The following is an 18092-nucleotide window of genomic DNA, read 5'->3' as shown; positions in this document are numbered from 1 at the left end:
TAGCTCCAAGTCAAGGTCGCTTCACACAAGCGCTGCACAAGCGCACATGCGACGCTTCGCTGTCTGGTACGCCAGTAGGAAAATATAAGGCCTCTTGAAGGCGGGAGAAGAGTCAGCGAAGTCAATATAGGTACTAAGGAAATAAAATCAACTGATATTTTTACCGTACAGCATGAAAATAGGGTGCGGGAAGCACTTTCTTGCGCTGGGCGAACAAGCGCAGCGGTCAGCAGCACGACTACGCATCTGCGAACGCTTTTCCGTCTACGAAATGCAATTGCTAGACGTGAGCAATTGTGGAAACTCGGGCGACGCTTACTGCACGAGCGCAATACAACAAATAGTCACCTAAGCTGCTTGAAATGCCAGAACTAAATAAAAGTGTAAACCGGTTGTACAATATATACCCTATGTTACCAAGGCCAGCGGAGCCCGCTCCGTGGCCAAGTTGGTTGGGGCGCTAGATATGCAACCGCAAGTATTTTGCAAGTCAGGAATTCGAATCCCCGCGGGTACGTGCTTTTTTTTTCTGTAAGTTAACCTTTTCGTTTTACGCCGATGTTTTCTATATTGAGTTCACCTTTTTTTGGGCCGCAACGTTCATGGCTCCACGAACTAGTTCACAAAACGCGCGCAGGCTGGCACTGGCGCGCTGCGAGTTCTCGTTGGCGTGCTGTTGCCATAAGCACCGATTGCTTGCAGGCAGTGGGCACAGGCCAGAATGAACAGACCCTTGGCCTGGTGCGAACACGCTTTTTACGATACAGGCATGAGGGAGGCAAGCTCCAAATATGGGGGAAAAGCGCATGACATTTGGGCGTCTGCGGGTACGCGGAGGGCGTTCATGCACAGCGTAGGTTTCGGCTAGTGAATGCTACGATTCCAAGCCGTCCTAGGAGGCTTATCTTTATGCATTTTTACAGCTGACAGCATGGCCGAAGCGCGGTACGATGATTACTGAGTTATTGAGAATGCCCATCCAACAACGCCAACGGTTGTGTTTTACAGAACCGAAACCGAAACCGAAACTTCTTTGGTTGCTCACCTTGGGCATCGTCCAATCACGGTGCCCGCTCCTCCTAACGTCACAGCTTTAGTTGGTGCGGCCGCCGCAAACCGCGCATGGTAGTTTTTCTTCTTTCGCGGTTTGTAAAATAATTACCGATTTGTCAATCGTAAAAACGATGAAAAGTGTGCTAATTTGAGCCAGTCTACGCAGTGCAAGCAAAAACGGGAGCTTGACAAATTCACTTCAGTGTCCCTTTAAGATAATATAACTAGAGCAAGTGCGGATCTGTATCAAGTCAGGTTGAATCGGCCTTTGTGCATACGTAAGCCACCTATTGACATAAATGTGCCCTTTTTATGCACCTTAGCCACATAAAATGCCTGATATAAATGCTAAGCATTAAAAAATATGGTGCATTCAGAAGCCAAAACAAACATGTGAAGCAGTGTACAAAAGCCTGGGAAATCAAAAAAGGAAGGATAAACTTCTTCAAGAAGCCAGTACGTAAGTCTGTCTACTGAAGGGGGGAACATGCGAGGTATTTTACCGTCTTGAATGACCCCCCTGGCTAAACCACAGAGTGCACAGGGTTCTGCAGAACATAATTTGCCTAAATCCATCCCTTAATGATCTTGTTGAAGCGACGGGGTAATGGTACACATAAAGTTCGCCCATCTAAATCCTTCTCCTCTGCGACAACAATAAAATGCAACAAATGCAACAAAAGTATGTTCCTATGCAACAAAACAAATGCAATTCCTATGCGACAACAACAAATGCAACAAAAATATATTCCTAGACGATCACCCCAAGGTGATTCGACCTACCACGCTAGCTGTTGACGTATACGGACATACTAGATTAGGATGATTATCCACACTGGGATGATTACCAACATTGTGTAGTAAAGAACTAAAATAGGCCTGTTATAAATTTGTGTATAAAGTAAAAAGAAAACCACAATCTGATTCAAGGAATGTGGTGTACAGGCTTCAATGTGACCTCTACGGTTAGAAATACGTTGGTCAAACCGAAAGGCTATTCATCTGCGGTCCCAAATTTGTCGCTTTGGAGGCACCTCTCAAAGTGCCATCTGTGGACAAGATAAGCAATATTGGGGAATGAGAAGCCAAGTGTAAAGGAGGCTCTTTGAAGATTGAGGTGACGGGTCGGGGTGCAAAAGGCGTTTAGTGGTGACGCATCACGACATAAATCGAGGCTCCAAGGAACGTCAGCTGGGTGGGCGAGTTCCAGCGCCCTACTCACTAAAGTGCTAAGTACCGTGAAGAAAAAAAAAAAAAAACGAGGAGGGTGTTGGGGGACAAAAAAGTGGCCGTGTATCTGCTCCTTTCGTTGCAAATGTCGGCGAAAGACGATAGTCGACTGCCGCCCCAGGCAAGTAAATGCCTGCCTTCTCTTTCCCGCTCACCTGTCATGCTGTTACTCTCACGCCTTATTACTCCCAAGATAACACGATAGAGTTTTGCTCAAGTCAATTTAAATTCACCGCGTTCCAGTGCTTAAAGTCGGGAACCTCGATGCCGGCGCCGCCGCACGGGGGAGACGCGCGTGAATCGAGGCACCCTACTACAACGTTAATAGAACCACATTACCCTACTCCACGAGCGTGCCAAGCGGAACGTAGAACATGTCTAGTGGAACCTTTCGATGCCTTTGCCGTTTGATTTTTTAAATGCCGCCAGCAGCTGTAGTAGCGCTGGCAGCCGCAGGCGACGGTTTTCTGTCGTTGATGTAGTATTTCATTTGCTATCGCAAAAACCAAGCATCCCTGATCTTTCTATTAACGGAACATTGCAAATATCACTCATGTATTCATTCTCTGCCTTAAATTTGCGTAATGTCTTGTTCTTGTTGAACAATGTTGACAAGTATGAACATTAACACCGGACTTAGACGCTTAGATTTGGCTGTAGGTATATAAGACTATTGTGCAGTTTCTGTTTCGCTTTGGTCGGGTGGCTGAATCGAGTCACAGACAAACAGACAGACAGACCTGCCTGCGATTTCTGCGTTTAAGTAGCCCAAGAAAGTCTATCGTCTTTAATAAATGCATTCTCAAAAATAGAATGTACTGGTGGAGCAAGGCTTCTAGAACGAGCGATGTGCTGCGTAAATAGATTCACATTCTGGCCTAAAGAGGCAAAAGCTCGAAGAAAAAATGACGGATCCCAATCATATGTGGAAATGGACGTAAAGCGAAGCATTAGTGATGTTTACGTCGTCATTAATGTCAGTGACCTGAACTGCATAATGGAGTTCAAGTAGCAATGTCTGAAACGGTTGCTCAGGCGTCGTGGCATAACTGGGTTAGGAGGAAAGTGTGCGTAGCATTTTTGTTCCGCTCATCGCTTTTCGACGTATTTCTCACGGCACTCGTCATCTTCCATTTCCGTCACGCGTTGTTGCGTTGACTCGCATCTTCGAGCCAGCATACCCAGAACGCCTTTGGGGTCCGCACCACGTTTCGCTGTTAGCGAAGACGTCCCTGTTCTACGTGACACTTGTTTCGGGCTTAGATGCCCTGGAAGCTGCGGGAATTAAAGTAGTTGGTTGTGAGCGCTCGTCCAGTCTACCATGTTTCTAAGCCCTTGTCCACTATGTTATTTTTTTTGCTACAATGAACTACCGTTGCGGCAGCGGCTGCGGCCTATATTCACGTAGACTAGCGCGCCATCTTGTGGCTTTGTGAGTAACCCAGGATGCTCCTTCTCGCCACCGGAGCCACGGGTGAGGAAGAGACGCCGGGCACCCAGCGGCAGAATCGGCCAGGGAACAGCAGCAAGCAGCCTTTCGAAAAGACCCGAGAAAGGCAAAGAAAGCCTCGCTATAGAAACATTGCTTGTCGAAAAGGTGGAGGAGAACACGTTTCGAGGTACGTCAAATCTCGGTAAAACGAACACCACATTAACGAACTTTTCAGATTAACGAGCATTTAATGAATCCCCCACCGACTGCTTATAGTTTTAATGTAAAATTATTTCACTACTACGTACTTCAGAATAGCGAACTTTTCAAAATAACGATCATTTTATTTAGTTCCGTGCCATGTTAACAACGCCTCAGTACTACGAACTCATATTTTCAAGGCCGAAGGTTCTTAGGTTTCCGTTAAACAATCGCGACAACCGGAGCCATATGCTAGCAGACGACACGGCAAAGCGTAGCGCAGAAGAGGACGTCTTGCAGATTGCTCCTGGGAATGCGCGAGTATATGCGAGAGAGAAAAAAAAGGAGGTGAGGAGAAGACAAAAAATTAAGCATGTGTCGCCTTCTCCGTCCAGAAAGCCGCGGCCACGCTATTCGCGCCCCACCCCAAGTTTTTCTACGTTCCGCCGCTGCTCAGGTGACTTGCTGGATCTTAACGAACATCAGCGGAGCTGACAACAGAGGACATTCTCCAGAGCGTGAGCGTTCAGAATGAAGAAGGTAGCGAAGACGGCATGAACGACGATGCCTCTGAGGGGGCAGTGGCAGCACTCGAAGACTACGACGAGCTCGTGACGACTGCGGATGTGCTGGACAGCATACAAAAACTCCGCACATTTCCGGGGAAAAACCGCATGGCCACCAGTCCGCAAGAATGTGGAAGAGTTGTAGTCCTTCGTGCTAGGAAGCTTGTGCTGCATGCACCTGAAGAAAATCGCCAACTACTTTAAATAAACGTGCATTGTTTCATGATCACTTGTGCATTTTTTTGAGAAAAATGACTTCAAGGATGCACTGCAGTACACGTAGGTCGTTTTAGGCATTGGAATACTATTTGTTGTCTTAAATTTTGCGATTTTCGCTTCAACGACCTTTCAGAATAACGAGCAATTTTTCGCGGTCTACTGAAGTTCGTTATATTGAGATTTCACTGTAGCAGGTTCATACCTTGAGCCATCGCTTCTTACAGAATACATAACTTGTACTCATACAGTACTCACAGAGTACTCGTAGAGTTTTCACTTGATCAATTGTACCCTGTGATGGCAATGACGCGATTGTCTTTCTCTTTTTCTTTCTTTCTATATATATATATATATATATATATATATATATATATATATATATATATATATATATATATATATATATATATATATATATATATATATGATACATACATACGTGCATGCATGCTTATTTACATATGGATTCCATATATTACGACTTTTTACAGCGATGAAAATAAACTTCAGCCACAGCAACTTTCCGCATGCAAGAAGTTGACAAAATTTGTGATGTTGATAATCTCTGATTCGTCCTTTTTTATTTTAGTTTCCAATGGTCCTAATTCTTCGAAAAGATTTTGTAGACCTAAATGTTACCATCGACGGGAAAACGGAAGTGCTCGTCAAGCATATTGATTACTACAAGGCTATGGTGGAGTTCATAAAGTGCAGCAACATGTAAGTGGAAAAGTAACGATCACAATCTTCACCTGCCAGGAAATATAGAAAACGTTTGTGCGAGACTTGTACAATCAAGCAAATCCGAAAGTGGTGGAGAAGTATGGCTTAGAAAACATAATGGCCCTCTCTGTCGATATGTATAACGCTATATAATTTATGTCGTTAGCCGAGGCGGGCGTGCGAGAGCCGGTAAAGATAAATGTGAGTATTTATGGCCGTGAATGAGTGTCCCCGCGTTAAAGCTTTTTAAATAAATACCTTACCCGCGATTACTCACTGCGTGAATGACAGAAGCAGTGTTATTACTTTCAATGTATTGCGGTGTTCCCACACTGCAATTAAAGTGCCACTGTTTTTTTTAAGTGATTCCAACCGGCTCACATAGATAGGAACTCGGGAGGCCCGCATCGCGCACTCCACATTTTCGCCCGACTTATAATTATGAAGGATGCGCATGTGTGATTTCAAAGGTCTTCTTGGTAGGAACGACGACCCTGGAGCTCGAAGCGTCCACGCAATCGGTCGGGGATCAGGCACATGGGTCCCACATGCGGTCAGGGCTAATACCTCATGGCGCTACACGTGCGCAACAAGTCCGGGTGACACGTAAGCGCAGTCACACAAGCACGGCTGGATTGTATGCCACGGCGTTACGTCCATACATAGATTGTGGCAGCGCATACGTGTCCATTAAAGACATGCAATTCATGCACGGGAAATCTCAGCACTATTGCGTACCAGCCAGGCCGCCCTTGCCCAGGTCTCGCTACGTCACAGTGCGTGTCGAGCACTCAGTGAACCCCCCAGGAAAATTACATGCCGCTCATCAAGAGAAAAACCGTCAGTCTCCAAACTGTTTATAAAATCCTCCCACTGCTGCGAAAAGGGAAGACCAGCGAAGGTGCATTGGTGGATAACTATTTTGAGTTATGCGTGGTTATTTACTATATCTATCGAGTAACGAAACATACACATAACAACCTTAGAATTAATTCTAAAGTAAATCCCATATATTCTGTTTCGGGATTGTCTATATTATATAACAATTAAGAGTTACAACCGGTTTATCTAACCATACTCCCTCCGTAGGCGGCTATGTATGACAGCAGACTAGAATTCTGTAACGTTTACAACTTCACTGTAAACTAACTAAGTATGAGAAATAAAAGAAGCTCGGCGTAATGACGGAGTTGTATTTGCGGTCAAATTCCCGTATGTTTTTCTTCCAAGGTATCTGGTTGAGCACTGCGGAGCATTTTCCAGTAGCTCTGGAGCAAGCGCGTGCGACTCCGAAGTTTGTTGACGCGACCCCCCGATAGCCACGCGCTATTTCGGTGAGCACCTAGCGCTAAGCAGCATCGCTGTAAAATATTATTTCGTCCCGTCACGCTTCGCGGGGCCATAAGCACGCAATATAAGTAGCTAAACTATTCAGGTTCAATCGAAAAACAGAGTGTGTCCATTCCGGTTATGCATGGGTACATGATCCCTGCGCGCAGAAAAAGGCGATTGAAGATTATGGCTGCCCCTGTTGACCCGTGCACAGCATTACAATAAAAACATTCTACATACAACACCATTTTAAATGAGAGGACACAACGCGAAGAAAATAAATTGGTTTCTTGCCGACACAGAACGTCGCAACCTACGGATTGTGCCAACCCGACTACCTCCGTCTGTTACACAATGGAACGATACTATCGAACATTTAGTGTTAAGGTACGTGCACACTGGTGTTGAACTTGCCGTGCCGCTAGTGCCGCCCTGCTGCTGGCCGTTAGCGGCGTCGCGCTGTAGCCTTCACCCGCCGCGCGGCGTGACGCCCCTGGCGGCCGTCGGCAGGGTGGCACGGCAAGTTCGACGCCAGTGTGCAAGTAGCTTTAAGATGCGCAAGTTCTTTTCCACTGGATAAAAAAAAAATAAAGAAAAGATGGAGAAAAGAAACGGAAGCAGATAACGAAAGCAAGAATCGGCGGGAAGGATAATGACCATAAGCAACATTACACACCATAATGGGGTTGATACGTATACACTCCCTCACCCTGATCGGAGTCGTGTTCGATGGCAGTGGTTTTGGATTGACGACATAGATGTGATCCCTTCTTAAGTATCCTTTCCTAAGCCCAGCCCGCTCTGTGGGTTGTTGGGAATCTAGGCTATCACTTATTCGGTTCGGTTGATTGATTGATTGTAGGGTTTAACGCACCGACGCAACGCAGGCGATGAGGCGCGCCGTAGTGGAGGGCTCCGGATTAATTTCGACCACCTGGGGATCTTTAACGTGCGTCGAAATCAGGTACACACGGGCGTTTTCGCTTTTCGCCTTCATCAGAAAAGCGGCCGCCACGGCCGGGAATCGAACCCGCGACCTCGTGCTCAGCAGCGCAAACTTATTCGGTTCACTATTACTTTGGTAAACAGCTTGTGCCCAACTGAGAGTAGGCTGATGGGTGTGTAGTTAATGTCTTTGGTGTTCCCCTTCTTGTGAATCAGAATTATGTTGGCATTTTTCCAGGCTGTGGGCACTTTTGGAGTCCTTAAACATTTTGACAATACTGCAGCAGGCTTTGCCGGTACATTATCTCCTCCCTCTTTTAAAAGAACCATGGAAATGCAGTCGTCATCTGTAGCTTTTCCTCTGTTCATGCAATTGAGAGCCTCTTATACTTCGTCTTTGGTTACTAGTAGGGCATCGCGAGCTGAGCGCACGTGGATTGGGGTGTAGTAATGACGTTCGTGTTGCGGATTCAATAAAATTAATTACGAGTACAGCGTCATCCTGTCTTCTTTTCTTCCGTGTGTCTGTGTATACTACGCCGCCGTTCAAGGTGGTTCATGAATTTATTAACTCAGATAAGATTGTCCTACTCCGAATCACGAACAAAAAAGAGCCATTTATATTATCATGTCCTGTCGTCTCCTTTCCCTCGTGTCTGTGTAAACTACTGTATCGCTCAAGGTGGTCCATGAAGTTAAACTCAGATCAGATTGTCCTACTTAGAATTAGGAACAAAAAAAGAGCCATTTATATCATCTTATGAAGTCCTGTCGTCTCCTTTACCTTGTGTCTGTGTAAGCTACTGTGCCGTTCAAGGTGGTCCATGAAGTTAAACCAGGTTAAACACAGATAAGATTGTGCTACATCGAATCATGAACAAAAAACATCTATATTTTCTTATCGCATGGATGGGGTAACTACCGTATTAACTAGATTCTAAGCACCCCCTTTTTTCCAAGATCGCGATGCCCAAAGTCAAAGGGGGGGGGGGGGGTGCTTACATTCGAAAAACCTAAAATACCCCCCCCCCCCTCAACACACACACTTAGTTTTTCGCGGCTGCAGCTAGAGGAGACAGGCGCAAGGAATAAGGAAGGTTTGATACCCCAAACATTAAAAAAAGTGGGCACAGACAGTGAACTCCCCGTTTGCGTCTAATACTCAGTCACTCTCAATACCACTGGAGTGTGTAGCACCGCTTGAGCCGCTGGTCTTGTATACCACAGCGTGTTGTCTTTTGTTCTGTCAAACATTTCTTTTAAATGACTCAAGTGCAGTGAAAGGCTCAAAAACAGCGAGAGAGAGCGTGGTTGGCGGCCTGCGGCGTATAAATAATCTATGTATGGCCTGGCACAACGCGGTTCCTTGCAAAAAAGGAGGTGCTTAGATTCGCAAGCAAACTTTTTTTCATCGTTTTTCTGAAAGTAGGAGGGGGGGGGGTGCTTAGAATCGAGGGGTGATTAGAATCTCGAAAATACGGTAGTAAAGAAGAACCTAAATAGAAATATTTAGGGATGACAATTACAAATACATTTTCACGGTCTAAGCACATTGAAAATGTCTGTACAGCCGCCATGTGTAAGCTTAAGTTCATAAGGCACAAACTTGAAGTAGCCTTGAATACACTACCATTGTTTGGTACTCTTTTCTAAGAAAGCCAATACAAGGCTGTAGACCCGTATTTTCAGTAAATGTAGGTCCACTGATTAGCCGTCTTCATTATGGCGCAACATAAAATATAAACATTAAAGCAATGACGCAAACTAGCCCGCTTAAAATTTTTATTTTCGGTCCCTTCAGCTCAACGCACACAATTACGTTAAAACGTTCTTGCATCGAGCATCCTGACATCGACACCCACACAATTTTCTTCCTTACAACGCCCGCGCAAATCTATTTAAATATTCTTTCTTTCCAGGGACAATTGCGGAGTGGAATGCATTACCGAGTTCAGTTGTTTCTTCTCGAACTGTAGCCGATTTTTCAGCAAAGGCGTTTGCTGTCCTAGAATCATAAACATGTATGGGACAGATTTGCCCACTAATTGTTTGCGTTCTTCCGCTGCCCCTCTAGCTCTGGAACGATTCAGGGTTTTTTATGTTTGGACGTTTGGATATTTGGTTGATCCTTGATGTTTTTCTTGTAATGATTTCTCTTCATGTGGAAACATTTAGTGCGGTCTTCTGCATGTAACCTTGTTTTGGCGTAGGATGAGTTTTTTTGTATGACGGTTTTTGTTCATCTCGATGTACAAAAATTTAGTGTGGTATTTTGTAACTTTTCAGAGTAGAATGGGTTTTCACTGTGTAACGGTTTTTGTTTAAATAAGTGCTCTCACCATTACTTATATTTTTGGGGGTGTGTGACCACAAAGCATGGTAATTGATATGTATTCATTGCTACCACGCGGGTAAGGTACCTTTCCCTTCTACCCTCCTGCTTGGTCCTTACAGGACTGCAGTATGTACTAAATAAATTAAAAAAAAAAACAGCATAGCCAAAGCAGAAACGAAGAAAGGCGGCTGTTAAAGAATATGGTTCCTGCAGCCTTTGCGTTTCATCTCCCGATGTATCGAAGATACTGTGAAACACAGACAAGATTTTTTTAGGTCGCCATAGTCGTCTGACATATAAAATGCTTGAAAACGGAGATACAGCAACGGGCTGTTTTTGTTACATTTTCAGTGACTTCATGTCACAGAGAAAGCAAGAGGGGCAGCTCGTACACTGTTGTATATACAATTGAGTGAAAGTAAAATTATTGCCCCTCTTAGTACGCCTGCTTCGCGATGCTGGTCGGTGGCATACATAGGGCGCGCTAATGCACACCGGATTATCATTTGAGAAATTTTACCACCAAAGAAACCGTCATTTCAAAAACACGCCAGAAGGTGATTCTAGCCGTGAGCTTCAGAAACCGGGGCAACGGTGATAAAAAGCAGCCGGAGTGACACGTGGTTGCTGTTTGAAGGTACGGCTTGGAAGTTTTCAATGGCGCTCATAAAGGCAGCTTTTATTGGTTACCGCTGTGTAAAAGTATTATATATTGTCTTTGTTGCTTACATTGTATTTTACCCAGCACTGGAAATCATGTGGCCTCGGGAATTTGTAAATAAACGAATACTTTGAAACAACAGTGGTTGAGAGGCTGTAAATCTCATCAAACGCTTAGTTTTCTATATGTATTCAGCTCCCAGTGTTCATAAACGGTGATCATTTATCTTGTCTATAGAATATACCAAACAGGTCACGGTTTTTTCCTGCTGAGTTTTCCGTGACACGGCTGTCATCGTTATATAGTTTGTACTCTTGTGGTGAAGCACAAAATTTTAAGCAGTGAATCTATATAACGCTCACAAGAAGACGACGCACTTAGTCTTAAGGTGCTATATTTCTGTAGCCATAAGTAACCTTGTTACGCAATATTCTGGGTGATTTGGCCTGTTAGGGCCCCTACTATGGTGATCACTCGCTTTGTACATAAATGAGTTAAAAATTTTGCAACGTTTACTCACTCTGTTTGTTTTCATTTCTCCAGGACAACGCTAGTAAACTACATTTTATGGACAAACATTCGAAGCATGGCGCAGGCACAAGGAACGGAATTGCATAAGATATATTTAGAATACAAGCGAGACACGTCCATATTCAATTTAACTGATGTTCCAAGCACGTTTGAAGAAAACGGTATTTCGGGAACCAGCAATATCAGCCTGCTATGCACACGACAACTGCTTCAAAATGATATCATGTTAGCTGCTGGTGCAAGTTACTATATAAGGGCCAGATTTGGTAGAACTTCGAAAGACGACGTAAGTATAGGCAGTCTTGCGCTAAACGGCGCTGAGAAACCTTTTACATACTACAGTTTCTTCACAGGTCCTGAAAATGATGTCATTTGTGAAGGCTGGTTTCACAAACTTTCTTATTAAGAACACCTGGATGAGCAACGCCACGAAAACCGCAGCTATTGAAAAGGTGAGGGATAATTGTTCAAATCTTGCAATGTTTCATAGCATACCAAGCATGGGTTCAGGAGTGCAATGCCTGGCATTTCTGAGTTTTTTCTTGCGTTTCCTATTCTACTTCAAAAAATGCACTTGCTATATGCTAATTTTCTTCTTCCAGATGGATAAAATGGAACATATAATTGGATACCCTGACTGGATGCTGAATGATACCACTATGAATGACCTGTATCAGTTTGTAAGTTTTATATTTTCTTCATTGGAACAGTGGACGCCGCGTAGTATAGGAACCCACCTAAAAGTATCGCGCACCAATAACGAGGCAGGCACCGTTGTGGTCTAGCCGTGAACGATTGGTCACGTCGCAGCGGTATAGCGGTTTTAGAACGCTGCGATGCTTTATTGCATTTTTGCATTTATTTCGCTCGCTTAGCGTTGTGTTAATTTTGCGTGCTGTTCTAAAACGATTGAAGCATTGTGGGTTGGCAGGGGTAAAAGTAGATTAGTTACTTTCCCCATGTAATGCCAAAACCGGCGACGAGAGGCACTAATCAGTCTTTGTCTTCTCGTTTCGCCCAGCTAGCAAGCTATCTCCCACCCCGCGGCTGCGCGCTGTACCGCGGCAGGCCGTGGCTCAACGGAACAAAGGAATCGACAAGTGTATTCGCTCATTGACATTTATTGCTGCATAATAAACATACAAAGAGTATGCAGGCTAGCTAGTTGAGGGGGATGATCTAGTTCCTCGCCCGGGCAATTTAAGGGAATCGAGAGGTTCGACTCACCGCGACAACAGTCATCTCCGGGGCGCCTCAGCGCGCTAGCGTTTGCCTCGCTGGGACGCCGGTGGCAGCCATGGTCGCCCTCCTTTTCGCCTGATCCTCGAAGGAAGGAGGTCACCAGGCGCGTCCTGTCGCCTCGCTTCCCGAGCTTCAACTTCCCACACCTTGCATCCCGCACGCTCTCGCCGGTCGCAAGACACTCCTTCGGCGAGGAAATGGATCCACCTCGCCGACATCTTGCCAAGCAAGTTCCCGCGAGCAGGAAGCAGTGCGGCGAAGCTGAACGAAAGGGAACGCACTAAGATCGCGTTCCCACAGCATAAAGCTTGGAAAAGGGTAACGTTGAAACTAGACAGACAGTTTACATGCCGGTTGATACTGTGCTTATGCGACAAGTTTCATGCCGGTGTTGCAACACCAGCGCAGTATAGCAAACCACTATACTCGGTTACAACTTAAGAACGGCACCGGAAATTGCCCTTGCGCCTCATCACAGCAACCGGCTGTTCCTCCGCTCAGCGCAAAGAGTGCGTTACTGCGAATATTTTTGGAAACACAAAATAACAGAACCCCCCAAAACAAAACAAGTAAACTTAATGTTCTTGGGATTTTAAAATTTCAATGTGAGATACATTACCACAACTAACGTGTATCAAAACGTAAAAATATCACAAAAAATTGCCATTCCCAGTCAAAACCCGGTACAAAAATGACAAGACAGAACCTTATTAAGAAAAAATAACAAAGTTCAGTTTACTTTTTATGTCTTACGTGTTGTATTTTACACACGTATGCATTAATCACAGCTTTGAAATTACGAAGTATTAGCGTATAATGGCCTTTTTGCTTCGCGCATTGTATTTTTGTCCACACATTTTCCACCATCTCATTCTCCAACATGGACGTCTCGTTAAAGGTCGATTTTTTGGCGGAGCATGACTACGCAGTGCCACCTGCAGCCGCATTTGTTACTGTTTCTTCGACTCCAGATTCTTCGTCGGGTTTGCGGTCTGGGGCGAGTTCACCTCCCCCAAAGAGCCAATCAACGCCGAAGCATCTGTACAGGAAGAACTGCAGCGGCATTATTCTTTGTCGCCACGTTCAGCAGACAGTTTTGAACGTCTACATGAAGCTGCGAGAGGAGCACCCGCACGTTGGCGTGAAAGAAGCTTGACGCACGGCAAGTGAGTATACTGGTGTCAGTTTCCTGAAGATTTTGGAGATCAAATCCAAAGCGAAGGCGACGGGCGGGAAGCTGACAACACCTTCGCGGAAAAGGCCCGGAAGCGAGAACCGCAGAGGCCGCACTGCGATGTATGACGGCTTAATTTTGTGCGCGCTGAGAAACATTGTGCACGAACATTCTGCATGATCCTACTGTACCGAAGATTGCTGAAGAATTTCGGAGGTGTGACCATCTCCTCAGCCTTCGAACGTGAACCATCCGCCGCCTCCTGAGTGACATCGGCTTCGTCTTCGAGAAACACGAACGAAACTCGATGATGATCGAGCGTCAGGACGTGCTGATTTGGCGGCAGAGGTACCTTCGTAAGATCGCTGAGAACAGGCAGCAGCACCGCAAGGTGTTCTACACAGACGAAACTTTGGTAAACGCTGGCCACACCGTGACGAAGGCTTGGAGTGATAAGACAGTGAAAACGCCTGAGGGCGCTTTCTAGCGTGGTTTGACAACTCGGCTCAAACAGCCATCCGGAAGAGGAGCGCGGCTGATAGACACCCACATCGGCAACGAGGACGGCTTTGTTGGCGGCTGTCTGTCCGTCTTCAAAGGAACGAAGTCGAGAGACTATCACGAGGAAATGGACGGCGAACATTTCGAGGCTTGGTTTGATTCTGTTCTCACTAAGCTGCCCCAGGGTAGTGTTGTCATCATGGACAACGCGCCCTACCACTCCAGGCACCTGGAGACTGTCCCGACCATGTCCTCACGCAAGCCTGACATACTAGCCTGGCTGACATCAAAAGGTATCCCGTGTGATGCAACGATCACAAAGAAGCAGCTTCTTGAACTGGTGGCGCCGGTGAAAGACCAGTTTGTGAAATTCAGAGTTGATGTCGCTGCAGAAAAAGCTGGGTGCGTCGTTTTGAGGTTGCCACCATACCACTGCGAGTTTAACCCCATCGAGCTGATCTGGGCGCAGATTAAAGATGAAGTTGCTAGGCTGAACACTGACTTCAAGATTGACAGTGTGCCGAAGCCCCTCATCACAGCAGCTGAGAATGTTACTCCAAACAACTAGGTCAAGGCTGTTGAGCACGTCATTGGCACTGAGGAGAAGTGCCGAGAAGCGCGTGGCTTCAGCGACCATGTGGAGCCAATCATCATCAGCCTCGGGGAGGAAGACGACGACAGCTGTGGGAGTGCAGATGACGACCTCTCCGGCATCGAGCAAACGGAGTGAGGCTTACCATGCTACAGACTTCAGCTCCGAAGCTCCAAACGGCTCTTTTAAGAGCCCACCAAATGTTGAATAGCGGTCTGCCCTACAGCGAGCTTGCCACCTGTGTATCCTCCCACTATGTTTGATTTATGCAGGCAGAAGTCAACTTTTTTTTTCTGGAACAATACCAAGGTTGTTTACATGGCTGGTCAATAATGTAGGGCTGAGCAACATGAAATATAAAACTAAGGGGGATGGTTACACAATCTTGCATTATTGAAAAGACAATCGTAATATTCAGGCGACGCTCTGTAACTTTCTGCTCGGCTGCCTCCCGCCTACCTATCTTTGTGGCCTAACGCTCAATTCTTGCCTTAAAATATTCTAATGCGGCCAAGTCAGCAGTGTTGGTTTCAAAGTTTCCAATGGTCTTGTTTCCTTTTCAACGAGTTGAGGTTTGTGAACAGCGTCAGGATTCGTTATCCGGCGATTGCTGGTCTTTCTTTCCACACGAGCCAAGCTGATTAATATGGAGAAAGACACTAGTCCATGGTCAGAAAAGACATGCGACATCGTATCTAACCACCCACCGCAAGAAGGCCCTGGTAACGCAGAAGCGGTCCAGGTGACCTTGAGGCGTGCCATGCCGCCATGTGTTGCGGGTCCACATGGATTCTATCACTGTCCCACAAAACGAACATCAACGTACAAGTTGAGAGTGTCTGGCTCTGCTCTCCCTTGTCACTGACACTTTACGCAGTTAATATCTACTCATAAACAAGAAATACATTTCCCGGTACATTACGTGGTACTGTTTGTGGGGAAGCAAACAGGTCAGTACGAGCTTGCGCCTTGTCGGGGGAATGCATGCAAAGGAAACAGAAAAACTTCCCGCTCATTTTTGCATCGACCAGGGAGAAACCACCATCTGCCCAAGCTTGCAGTCAACAATTTTAAGGACGTCTCTTTTTCTAGTAAGAATGGCTGTTTTGCCCGCACGGCTACATTTAGCAGGCTAACTTACTGTCCAATCAACAAATTTTTTGACGTTGCTACCATGTGTGCCCTGCCTTTCCACAATAGACTCTTCTACCCTTGGAACGAATGGCAACATGTTGCAACAATGCACAAGATACGCTGAATGCCACCAGGGCAAGGCTGTCTGATTAAGTTATCGGACTGCCTGAAACTTTAAGCGACAAGCTTCAACGAGAGGATTGTGCGTCGCGGCAGTGCAGAATTTTTTTTTAAATGGCTGCTACGATAACTAGCTGCTGTACAAAATGTGCTCATGTCGATTTCTTCCCTTTTTGTCTAATTTGTGGCGTTGTGCCTGATGAGTAGGAACCTTCTGTGCATAAGCTTGAAATTGTCTTGCAGCATTACGTGACCTGCAACCATATTTCTCGTTGTTTGGTGATTTTATTTCATTTGAAACTGCTGGCAGGGAAGAGTTGCCGAGGTGCTGAGGCAAAAAACGACTTGTATAACCAACTCACTAAGCCCCTTTGCACCGGCAGCATATGGAAGTAAGGTATAAGGGAAATCACGGCATTGTTCTAAGTGGCATCATATGCTACTTATGAGCTTGAATGGACTTCTCATGGCAGCGCCACGTATGGTATGTTTTGTTCTTTCACTGAGGATGTGTACATTTTCCTCTCACTACAGGTGTGCTTGTATGTGATTTTAAGTCAAAGCTTGCAGTGTAATTCAATGTATGTAATATGTAATTAAAAAAATTACAATTGACGGTGCAGTTGCAATTTTGCAACACATCCCTGGCTTGGTGTCGTGTTGAATGGTATAAAAAAAGCAGCCGTTGCGAGTTTTGTGCATGTAGAGTGCACTGCTTATAACGAATGCATGTATAATATGCTCAGGCTCATTGTAAGACGATAAAATGTGACTGTCATATTACGGGCATGGGAAGGTCATTGAATACAACTTTGTTTTCATTAAATGCAACTTTGTTTTGATGTGATAAAGAAGGCTGAGTGTCAGGTTTGTCGAAAGTGCCTCACGTATATAAATAAGCAGCTGAACAGGAATGTAAGCAGCTGTTTCAACATCTGGGCTGTAAAGCATACTTCAGAGAGAAATGTGAGATATCGAGGTTCTTAGCAGTGCGTTATTGTGATAATGTGGAGGAAACATTGAATAAAACTGCGTACGGGGACTGTGAATGTCTTCATACACCTGTGGTAGTGCCCTAGTGGTAAATCCAGATGGAAGGCCTGCAGGGAATCACCTGTCGCACTCTGCATTCTGGTGTTCAGTGAAGCTCCATGTCAAAACCACACAACACGTTTTAGCCCAATTTATTTTGGTTGGGGTGGGGAAGGCGCCTGCTAATGTTTCTGGGTTATAATGACCTTTACATATTTTTAAATTGGTACCTCAAGCTTGTATCTATGAGTATGCCTGCCAGTGAGACTGTCTGCATCATGCCCTTGTTTTGGCACTTGAATTTGCATAGAAGACACTACAACTTTCCATTCATAAACATTTCAGCGCAAAATGGAATAAAAACAATGCTGTTTATAAGTGGTGGTTCTCTAGCCAAATTATAAGTGTGAATAATTCACTCCCACATATAACTCAGAGAAAACCAAACGTTTTTGCTGTTGGACTGCGATTTCTTTGAGCTTGCCCCAGCCGATGTAAATTGAAGCAATGGGCATAAAAAGGTGAGCTGTAACTATGAAGCCAAAAAATTTTCCCTGTACAGGCATTTCCCCCAGTATCGTAAAATGACACTCCAAATGCCGTGTGTTAGGGCGTATAACAATCTGAAAGAAGTGAAATAGCCTGTTATAACCTATATTGGCGTTCTCAAAATCGCAATTGCCATGGCAGCTGCGAAAGAGCATTTTTCAGGAATGGAGAATTTACCATTCATTTGGAAACGCCTGCGTAGACTCGATCAGGATTGCATTGCGTTGAGACTTGAGTTGAACTAAGCTTAAAAGCGCTTCTTCCCGGAAATGTGCACCGCAGTGAAGCATGATTTTTACGCGCAGACACTTCATGGTCGCTTCCTGTAAACTGCAGGCTTACTTGCCAAGACTGCGTACAAAAAAATGCGTAACAGCGCGATATTAAGGACAGTCGTAGAAATGACGGCAGTGCCTAGGAAATGCACATTTAAGGAGCAATAACCAGGAATAGAAAGTAATAAACTCACGCGCAATAACGAAGCAGAAGCGAAGTTATTTTTCACGCGTGATCAGAAAGG

The 18092-nt window shown here is 45.2% G+C and overlaps 1 protein-coding gene across 1 annotated transcript in view; it reads left to right on the top strand.

Annotated features, from left to right (window-relative positions):
• The window catches only part of LOC144166009 (neprilysin-2-like), a 133479-nt gene that overhangs the window by 44351 nt on the left and 71036 nt on the right, over nucleotides 1–18092 (top strand). The window contains exons 8-11 of the mRNA XM_077695678.1: nucleotides 5291–5421; nucleotides 11241–11514; nucleotides 11582–11680; nucleotides 11831–11908. Coding sequence (XP_077551804.1) covers nucleotides 5291–5421; nucleotides 11241–11514; nucleotides 11582–11680; nucleotides 11831–11908 — 582 coding nt within the window. The remainder of the gene's footprint in view (nucleotides 1–5290; nucleotides 5422–11240; nucleotides 11515–11581; nucleotides 11681–11830; nucleotides 11909–18092) is intronic.

The sequence above is a fragment of the Haemaphysalis longicornis genome, unplaced genomic scaffold (assembly GCF_048455015.1).
Source record: "Haemaphysalis longicornis isolate Haplotype H1 unplaced genomic scaffold, Haemaphysalis longicornis Haplotype H1 scaffold_155, whole genome shotgun sequence".
Taxonomy (NCBI): Eukaryota; Metazoa; Arthropoda; class Arachnida; order Ixodida; family Ixodidae; genus Haemaphysalis; species Haemaphysalis longicornis.
This window is presented reverse-complemented; position numbering and strand designations above follow the sequence as displayed.